Genomic DNA, 10,108 nt, shown 5'->3' with positions numbered 1-10,108 from the left:
AAGATTTTAAATCTTCAGCAAGGCCAGCAGCTCCAGCAGCCAGGCTCAGGGACTCATTTGAAATGTGTCCAGTGTGGTGGCAAAGAAATCAATGTGCTGTTTTCAAAAACAATGCAGGGTTTTGACAAACTCACTAAACTAAACTCAAAGTGCCTGGTTTGAAAGTAGCACTTAGGCTTCCAAGGCATTTAGTGCCCTTTCCACCTTGCTTCTTTTTCTGGGCTCTCACTTTTTTTTTTTTTTAACTAAAAGGTAACAACCCACTGAAGGAATAAGCCAAGGGAAAACCAACACAATGCATGCAACACCCTCTGACAAGAACCCCTTTCTGACCCAAGATACCTGTTTTTCAACTTTTCCAAGCCTGCCCATCATGCTGGGGTCTTCAGGCAGCTCCCCTTCTGCTGGCCCTTTGGTCCGATCCTTGTCAGTCATGGAGGATCCTCTCCCAACAATCTGGTCAACTCTACCGGGATCAGAAAATCCCCCCACCCCCGGAAAAGGACCTGGAGTCAGTTGGAGGCAGCAGGTGAGGAGGGCACTGATTGCTGTGCCTCCACGGGACAAAGCAACAGCCTCTCTCCCAGCTAGCACTCCAAATTACTCACAGACACGCAGTGGCACTGAAGTGTTAATTCAGATGCAAAATTCAGAGCGGTATTAGCAAAGTTTGAAATTATCCATTTCTGTTTATACAGCTAAAACCTGGCACATTATGCACAGTAAATTTACCCACTGCAAAGAATTTTTTTTAACTGGCTTTCTTCCAAATCGATTAACTTCTTATTTGCACTGAGAAATTATTGTTTGGGGGAAGATCAAGTTTTCTGTCTAGCATATATCAATGGGATCTTTTTCAGTCTTTGCAGCAGTTTCCTCTCCTCCATGCAAATGTCCATGTGTAATTCTCATGTCCATGAAAATAAGCGGCTTGTCCTAAGATCCAGACAAATCGGTGCAGTGATAACTGTTTTAGTGCAATTACATCAAGGCTGAATTTGGCCAGAACTCACCAAATATTACCAAATCGTATTCATCTCAATGCAGTTCACACTTCTATTGCTAGATTTACTGGTTTTTATTAGCAGGGCTCCCAGCTGGGTGCAGCAGAAGTGCCTGCCAAATCAGCTGGGAAAGGTTACCAGGCACATAATTTGGTACTGGCTTCTTTACACACGTCACATTTGCACTTCCTTATTCCCAGTATGGAAACACCTGGGTTGATTAACAGCTCCATATGAAGAGAAAGGAGGAGGGCAGAACCACTTTGGAAGCTGGAATTCAATTTTATTAGAGGCATCAAATATAAATTTCTGGAGAGTAAACACTGGAGCTTCTTGATCCGTCCAAAGTTTGGGGAGCAACTAATATTTGGAATAGCTTCTTAATGGCAGCTAGGTTGATAGACTAATTCTGTGCTGGGCAAACTTTACTCTTGCATAATGCACCAAACGTAAGGGTGGCAGGGGGAAAGAAGGGTTAATTAATCTGACTGAAACCAAGTTGAGGAATCTTGAGCGAAAACTCAAAATGCTTCTTACACAGTTCTGCCGTGTGGGCCATGGGTCCATGCACCAGGAGGAGGAAAAGGAAGGAGCTGAACACAGACAGACAGGGGAAAATGAACAAACAAAAACCAAGGAAAGGAATGAGACGTGAGGCTATTTCCAACACAAGAGCCATCTGTTTGCTTCACATTGGACAGGGACTTCATACTGATGTTGGCTGTTGACACTGCGGGACAGGTACCAGTGGGAATGGACCAGCGTGGCTCCCTTAGCTTATATTAGAGCAACAGCACTTTGCAGCACCAGATCTGGCTCAAAGAGATGAAGGGGATGAGCACATTATACCAAAGACAGAAAATATAAGCCAACAATAATTTCAGAGTTTAGCTTTGATCCCAGGAGCTACTTGATTTGGGCAGGGATGTGACAGAATTCTGTTCTGCTTAAAAAGCCATGTTTGATCCTTTGCTTAGCAATATAAGCACAGGAGTACAAGGAGCACCAAGTGCTGGAATTACAAGTGTGAGGAATATGCATGCCTTATTTCTCTCTTGTAATGGGAGAAGGAAGTCACTGACATTTACAGGAACTCCCCACGAGGGATGCAGTTACTGACAGGACATACAGCACAAGAAATCCTAGGACAATGTTGTTACCATGTAAGCAAAGAGCTGTTAAATTGGATACCTCAGGCTACCTTGGTGGGGAATCACAAGCCAAGGCGTGGTACAGCCACTGTATGAACTCCTCTCCTGTATGCACAAGCAAGTAGACTGGTAAAAGAATGAACACGAGTTTAAAGAGGCCCAAAGTCTAAATGTTATTGAGTATTGCAGAAGGCCGAGAACAATCGGGGTGCTCTGTCCTCCTGTCACATCCAGCACCACAGTGACACTGAAATATGTGGAAATGAGAGGTCCCTCAGCAGCTGTGGAGTAGAGCAGGGAGGCAGGACAGACTGTGACACAGAGAGGAGAACCCAACATTTCATCATAACCCTAATTCTAACCTTGCAGAAATCGAGGCAGGACTTCTGCTGTGTTTCATATCTGAAGAGAAGAGCTATCCAGTGAGTGACCCTCACATGGCCCATTTGAGGGGCCAGCTGGCCCTTCACAGCTGGAGTGATCACTAAGAAGAGCACTAAGTTGTTGCTCAACTTCAAGGACACAACTTGCTTTTAGACCTGCTGGGATTTAGGAGCAGGGCTGAAGCCCTTCCCAGAGCTCACCCATAAAGCATTCAGAAGCCCCTTCCCATTGTATAATTGACACAAGAGCCCAGAATTCCCGCTTGATTCATTCCATTTGTCTCTACACCTGATCATAGTCCTGGCTCCTGGAGTGGTTGTCTTCCACAGCTCTGACAAGCAGAGCCAGATCTCTCCTTGGAGGCGGAGCAGCACCAGGGATGGTGCAGGGGGGCAGCTCTGGGCCTCTGGCTTCAGTGCAGGGAGGGGAGAAGGTAAACCAAGTCCTTCTCTCTTTATGGGAGAAACCAATCTCCAGGTCTCCCACCCCTTTGCTTCTCATGGCTCAAGCTGGAGCACAGGAGAGGGCTCCTACCCTCAGCAAAGCCCAGATTTCATTTGTGCCTTTTCCGATACAAGAGAAAAGAGGAAATGCCTTGTGAGCTCCCAACCCACCTGCACCTAGCTGAGGACCACCAAGAGCAGGGGGTCCTTTTAGCCATTACAAGATTTTGAGATTTTGTCCCAGCTGGACAACAAAGCTCAAAAGATGAAGAAGAAAGAACATATTCCACTTTAGGAAGCAGAAGGGGATAATTTATGTTCTTACTGCATGACAAAGGACCAAGAATCTTCTGGGGTGCCCATCCCACTTCTACACTACAGGTCATGGGGAGGCCTGTGTCTTCTCAATATTTATTTTTGCAGTGCTAAATACACACGTGCAGAGGGAAGAATTTAGCTGAAGCTTTGGAAGAGCCAGCCCCATGTTCTTCCTTTCCTGGCAGAAGAGGATTCAGAGATTTCTAAGGATGCACAACCAACTGTGCCATCTGCTGTCCTTGGTTGGCTCTGCTGGGCCTCAGTTTGGGAGGGAGAAAGAAGAGGGGATTGCTGTTTAAAGTGGACTTTACTGTCTTTCTGTCTTTCTAATGATACAAAAAAAATGTAAATTCTTGCATCAGCCACAGTGCAGGTTTTCTCATGCTTCATTATGCTTCATGCTAACAGTGCATGCAGAGGTGTAATATGTCACCCTCGGGCCAGAAGCAGACATCAAAAGGTCAAACGGCTCAAATGAGATAAAAATGAAGTGTTTGGGAATAGATAGTCAAGTATTTTCCATTTTTTTTCCTTTATCTCTTATAAATTTTTGTAAACAATCCAGGCATTGAAGCCAAACCCCCTTCATCCATGTCACAGGACTGGCGACTTACCCCTTCATTTGGCAAGAAAACTTGCTCTGGACAAATTTAGATCAGCAACTGTTTTCTAAAAATTACAGCTGAGATTGCACCTATTCTAGGCTAAATCAGCTGATCAAGGGGATTTTATCCAAATTGTCTGTGTGTAGAGCATGGAGCAAACACCATCAGCCAAACCACAGCTGTGGGCATCTACCAGGATCCCCCTGACTTTGCTGGGAGCTGCTTGCAGAAAGATTTTGGCTGAACTGAGCAATCCATGGGGTGAAGACACCTCATGGGACATCCTCCCATGATGTTTCTCTGGGAAAAATTAGGCTAAAGCAGGAGGTGCAGACTGAAAAGGAGAGGCTGGAGCCATCCACGGGGACCTCACAGGACAAAGACCATGGCAGCCCAGGGTTTTTGGATCTGGGCTTGGGGTTGCTCAGAGCTCTGGTTCCCATCCATCAGCCCCCTGAGCACCTCACAAGTGCCACTGGTGTCTGTGGGAGGATGAAACTGCCAAAAATTAAGCATAGCACATGCCTCTTCATGGGTGGGAACAGAGATTTCAGCAGCCTTCTGTATCCTGCTGCTTTCTGCAGGCACAGCTTGGTAAGGGGGAAATGAGAAAAATCATTGGAAAAAGGAGAAATTATGAAGAAAAGTCTTAACATCCCAGGAGCCTTGTGGGCATGTGCAATGATTTTTAATCAGTATTAGAAACTGTATAAATGGTGGGGGGAAATTCATTAGCATGAAGCTGACTCAGCAAGAGTCTTGGACTGAATAAAATAAATATTTCAGTTTGAGGCCTCCTCCCCTCAGATCCATTAATCACCTTTGCTGTGTGTGAGGCACAAGTTTTCACATGAAAATCTTGCTGTTAGTGAAAGCTTGTTGGACATGTCATCCTAAAGGTTAAATACAACAAAATCCATTTGAACATGTATTTTTAAATTTAAATATAAATGTTTTTGCAGATAGCAAGGTTATTGTGTTTTCAAGGATCTCTTTTTGCAGGGAGGAAGAATGGGAAAAATTACTTTTCTGGAAGCATTTTTTTTCAAGCATAAAGCTTTGGGCTTCCAGAAAATTCAATTTTTTTTAATGTTTGAGCTAGCTGAGTGGGAAAAGGTAAGCTTTCAATATTCCTTTTACTTACATTTCTCTAGTGAAGATTACTCAGAGCAGCTTAAATAAAAATCAAGAGATTTGTCACATATTAGCTCTTAGGGAGGCAAATATATTTAGGAAAAAAAATATTGGAGGCTAAGCTTACTGCATTTAAAAATCACCTACTATTTCTGCATGGAAAATCACTTTCTGGCAAATATTTATACCTGCTTTGTGCTCTACTGGTCTCAGTGCAAGGAGAAAATACAGCCCAGCTCATGGCCTTGCTGCCCAGACCTCAGAATGCCCTAAATTGGGAATTTTTGTGAGAATATATTCCTGATTGCATGAACTTCAGATATGGTTTTACTTAGGGAGAGAACTTAATGAGAACTATCTCGCTGTGTGACTGAGGGCTAGGTTTGACTCCTGCTCCTTTTGCTTGGACAATCAGGATTGATTTCTTATTTTTCAGAATATGAGGCCCATGGTTGTAGTATTTTAACACAATTTTTTCCTCCATAGCCAGTAGAGTGGCACCGGGAGGAAATAGAGATCACTGCGTTCATCAGCAACAAAACACTTCATTCTTACTTTGCCCACTGAAATAAACTCATTTCATTGTCCAAAGAGCTGCAGAGGCTCCTTTGCTTCTGTGTGGATGGTGTCATCCTTTAGGAAGTGGATTGTTCACTTTATATTGGCTTTGTGGGTAAACACTCCACCTTCTACATTTAAAGACAGCCTGATAAAATATGAGATCTTTTAAAAAGATACAATTTAGCTTTCCAACACCTCGAAGAAGACTGAAAATAGGAAACAGGCTCGCTGAAGGAACTGATGGTTATTGATGACTGAACGAACATCCCCTTTTTTGTTCCCCTCTGGCTTGAAGGCAAATCAGAGCACACCCAGAGCAGCAAACCCTTGTGAGTCATGATTGAGCAGGCTGCACTGCTAAGTGAGAAATGCCGTCATATAACTGGCATGAAAGGGGTTTGACATTAAGCAAATGAAAAAAATTCCGGAGAAAGCGGCATTTTGGTGAATCCTAACCTAGGCGAGTATTGGGGAGACTCTTTGGAAGAATACATGGGTCCTTTGGTTGGATACTTCTTATGCCGGGGAGTTGAAGGGGGTGGGGGACCCACAATCATATCTATCCTGGCAAAGTAAATAAGAAAAAAGACACCAGCAAAATGCATAATGAAGCAACACGTAGAGAAAAGTTGGTCAGAGAAAAGTCGCAGAAAGAAACAACTGACAAACAGAACGACAGGGAGAGAAAGAGAGAGAAACTGAAAATATATTCTGCTGGAAACAGAAGGCTCTCACCTACCACCTGGTTGTTGGTGAAAAACCAGAGTCTTACCCACCCCAGGGTAAGATTTGGAGATTTAGGCACCACTGCATCATCATTAGGAGTTCCCCCCGCCCCAGATGTAACAGGCACCATGCTTTACCCTCTGGAATACATTTGCATATGTGTGGCAATATCCCATTGAGGTGGCTGGATATGAAACAACATATATTCATCTTCCTTTCAGTTCCAGTGCTAGAGAACACATCCTCAGCTAGTTCAGGGAAGCATGAGCTGCTGGGAGTCGGCGAGGAACGCTGCAGGACTGGATAACTCAATGAATGGGAGACATCCATGGTTGGCAAGGTGTCAGGATGGAACACGAGACAATGTGAACACAACACTGAAAAGAGCACATTGCAGACACAGTGACAGAGGCTTTACTGATTAAAGAGGAAAGTACATGTAAACACCCCAGAAATGTGCTTGGATGCAGCTTTAATCCACCACAGCCCTGGCTAGGGGAGGTCAGAGCCAGCCCTGCCGAGCTGGGCTGACAGGCAGAACATGGGGCTCTGATTGATGAAGGAAAGGGACACTAAAATATCTGTTCTCCAAGGTGCCCCGTGACTTCCTCTCTGGGATCCACTGGCCATGGACTTGTCTACAAGGGGCCCTTCCAGTTGTACTGGGCAGGTGCCCAGCCATGGGACCTGGTGGTGCCCAAAGGGTGGCTCCAAAGGGGTCTGCTCCCATCACCATCACTGATCTCCTGCTCAGTGGGGACAGTGAAACCAGTGAAGCTGCCTGGTAGTCTTGGATACCAAATCCAGGTGCTTCATGCTTTTGAAGCAGCTCCTGGTCCTCCTGGCTTCCCTGTGAGAGGATGGGTGGGGGCCTTGTCCAGCCCCAGAGCCTCATCCTCACAGTCCCAGACCTAGAGCTAAGAGGAGAATCCAGTTTGGTCTTTGAAAGCTGCAGTTCCATACCCCAGCCTCCCCAAAAAAGCAGACAACCAAACTGCTTTGTCTTTGCAGCACATGCCCCTGAAGGACTGGGGAGATCTGGATGGGTGGTGAGGCAATCTGCCACAGCCCTCAGGGTGCTGGAGACTCAGGTATCCCACCTGGAGCCAGCAGAGGTGACAACCCCAATGCCCAGGACTCACTGCGGAGGTGGCCTCAAGGACTCTTCTTTCACGTTACTAAAGTTAGGAAATCTCAATCCCTTCCCCCTCCTCTTCCTCCTCTATATTCAGCTACACATCTTGGATCTATGATCACTGAATTTGTGCAGAACAGGAGTGAGACCTTCACACAGAGGAAATTCTCCAGGATATTTTGGTCTCCATTGCAAGGGAGAATGTTCCTTCTGGGAAAAGCACAGTGTGCAGCAGGGCTGAGAAAGTTACCTCTGCGTCTTGAACATCAAAAATAGCAGAGTTAAAATGGTCTCTGAGAGATTCATGGCAGAACAGAGATTCCTCCTTTTCCAAGACAATTTTCCTACTTCATTCCTGAGGTTCATGTCAGCTGTTTGCATACACAAACACTTCTTTTTTCTTCACATTTGCTGACTCTACCAGGGACTTAAATTGGTCTGAAGTTAAAGGAAAACTTCCTCAATGACTTCTAGGGGAAGCTGGGCTGCCACAGCCATCAAGGGAAGCAATTTCGTTCTCCAAGTGTAAAAGCAAATGGTGTATTTTTTTGACTGGAGATTGCCCATGGCCAAGCCCTGCCACAGTTCTGGTGTCCTTCAAACTCTGCAGAACTGGAGCTACTTCTACTGAGCCAACACGACCAGGGCTGTTGGAGGCTTGGGGTCTACTTTTCCCATCAGGGCTGAGGGAAGAGTGGTCAGACTAAAAGATTAAACTTTGATCCTCTGTTCAAGGAATCAAACTTCTGTTTTTGAGGGGTTTTTTTTTCTTTCCAGGAGAAACATGAAAAACATGGAACCTTCTCAATTCCATTTGTCCTTTTTCCACATTCCTTTTCCTATTAAAATGAGCACATCTTGCCCTAAAATCTGAGCACAGAAGCTGAAATGCAGCTCAGCTAAACCCCACCTACGTTGGTGGGCTTGGATGAGAAACTCCCATCTGCATGGATTTTCAGCAGACTGTGCCATCCGAGGAGGGATTCCTCCTGAAGCAGCTTAGCATCCCAACAGTGGGAGGGAGCTGCTGCCTCCTCACTGCTCTCTGTGTCTGTGACAGCAGGGCCACAGCCAGGACATCAAATTTTGTCTTATTTCCCTCCTAGAAAGGTACCAAGCGACCCACATGAGCCTTAACACTGGGGCACCAAACCTTTGCACCCTGCCAGGAGGACCATGGAGATTTGGAATATACCATATTGCCAAAAGCTCCCAAAATAAAGCAGGAGGATGAGCCATGATTTTTGTATGTCCTGAGATGGGCAGTAAGGGAGTTTTAGGACCCTAAAGACCTGCTTATCCCTGTAGGTTCCAGCCATAAGCACTGATGTCTTCAATGGGGATTTGTCTTAAAAAGGAAAAGAATAAGCTGTAGCTGCAAAGACAAGTGTCTCTCCCCTGGCAATACCTCCACAGTGAACAAAAAGTAGTGGAAAATGAAGCAAAGAGAGGGGTCTCTTGCCTGGCCTGAAGGTTTTTAATCCGGGAGAGCATGTCCAGGTGCCCAGCTGAGTACTGCTCGATGACGTCCATCACGTCGTAGGGCCGAAGGCTCTCCTTAAACTTGCGCTTGGAGACCAGAAACCTCATAATGCTGCAGCAGACAGAGAGCAGAATCATAACACATCCCTGGGTGCAGCCTGACCTGCTTAATGGCGGATAAAAAACACTGCAGGGAGCTGCTTTGGAAGGAAAATGGAAAAAATCCCAACCCTGTGGGTTTGGGAGAGGATGCAGCAAGAGGAGAGAGGAAGGGGATTGCGGGGGCTGGTGGCTGAAGCCCTGTCTGCGCCAGGGGGTCCCTGATGCCCCTTGGACTGTCATCTGTGCATGTGCTCTCTGCACCACTTTTAGAAATGTCAGCATTACATTCAGAGCTGGTGAGAACTGTCATTTGGATGCATCCCTGCGGGGGATTTTCCTGTTTCTCCATTTATTCCTTCCCTAAGCAAAAATTGCCCTTCCTGGCAAAACTGTCTGTAAAGCAGGGCAGGCCACCCAGGGGAAAAGCAGCCTGCAGCACACACATGTCAGCATTTGCCAGCACTTCTCGGGCTTTACACTTCTCATTCTTCTCTATAATTTATTTTTCTGGACCGCTTTCCCCCTCTCCCTCTCTTACCACACGGCCCTGATGCTGACTTTCAGCCCTGGTGTCAAATCTTCTGTCACAAACTCGCAGTTGCAGCTTTTGTTCTCATCAGGAATGTCTTCTCCAGGGAGGCTTGCTTCTGGGTTTGGGACAGGGAAGGAGAAACACAACACGTTACTGTTTCCTGTGCGAGTGCTGCACAAGGAAAGATGAGGCAGATCACAAACAGCAACCCCAAGGGAAGCAGCAGAGAAGCCTTTGCTGAGCATCCAGATGAGAGCATTTCCCAGGACGTGCTTAGGTGATATTGAGCAGTGCCAAGTGCAGCTCTCACCCAGCCCTATTATCAGTGAGTCCCAGAATAATTTGGGCTGGAAAAGCCCTCTAAAATCATCAAGTCTAACCATTCCCCCAGCACAGCCAATCCCAGCCACAAAACCATGTCCCCAGGTGCCACATTTAGATGTGTTTTAAATCCCTCCAAAAAGGTGACTTCACATTGCCCTGTGCAGCCCGTTCCAGGGCTTGACCACCCTTTCAGTGAAATTTTTTTTT

At 45.9% G+C, this 10,108-nt stretch overlaps 1 protein-coding gene across 16 annotated transcripts in view; it reads right to left on the bottom strand.

The window, feature by feature from the left end:
- Positions 1 to 10,108, bottom strand: part of KCNQ2 (potassium voltage-gated channel subfamily Q member 2) — a 73,545-nt gene that overhangs the window by 10,886 nt on the left and 52,551 nt on the right. For 11 of the 16 annotated variants that reach the window (XM_038158886.1, XM_038158890.1, XM_038158891.1 and 8 more), the window contains 4 exons: positions 9,584 to 9,692; positions 8,924 to 9,055; positions 6,057 to 6,164; positions 343 to 466 (listed from right to left, as the gene is read on the bottom strand). In XM_038158886.1, the coding sequence (XP_038014814.1) occupies positions 343 to 466; positions 6,057 to 6,164; positions 8,924 to 9,055; positions 9,584 to 9,692 (473 nt within the window). The remainder of the gene's footprint in view (positions 1 to 342; positions 467 to 6,056; positions 6,165 to 8,923; positions 9,056 to 9,583; positions 9,693 to 10,108) is intronic. The other 5 variants (XM_038158897.1, XM_038158899.1, XM_038158900.1 and 2 more) reach the window with 3 other exon arrangements.

The sequence above is a fragment of the Motacilla alba genome, chromosome 20, assembly GCF_015832195.1.
Source record: "Motacilla alba alba isolate MOTALB_02 chromosome 20, Motacilla_alba_V1.0_pri, whole genome shotgun sequence".
Classification (NCBI taxonomy): Eukaryota; Metazoa; Chordata; class Aves; order Passeriformes; family Motacillidae; genus Motacilla; species Motacilla alba.
The sequence above is the reverse complement of the archived record's forward strand: the minus strand, read 5'-3'. Positions and strand labels throughout refer to the sequence as shown.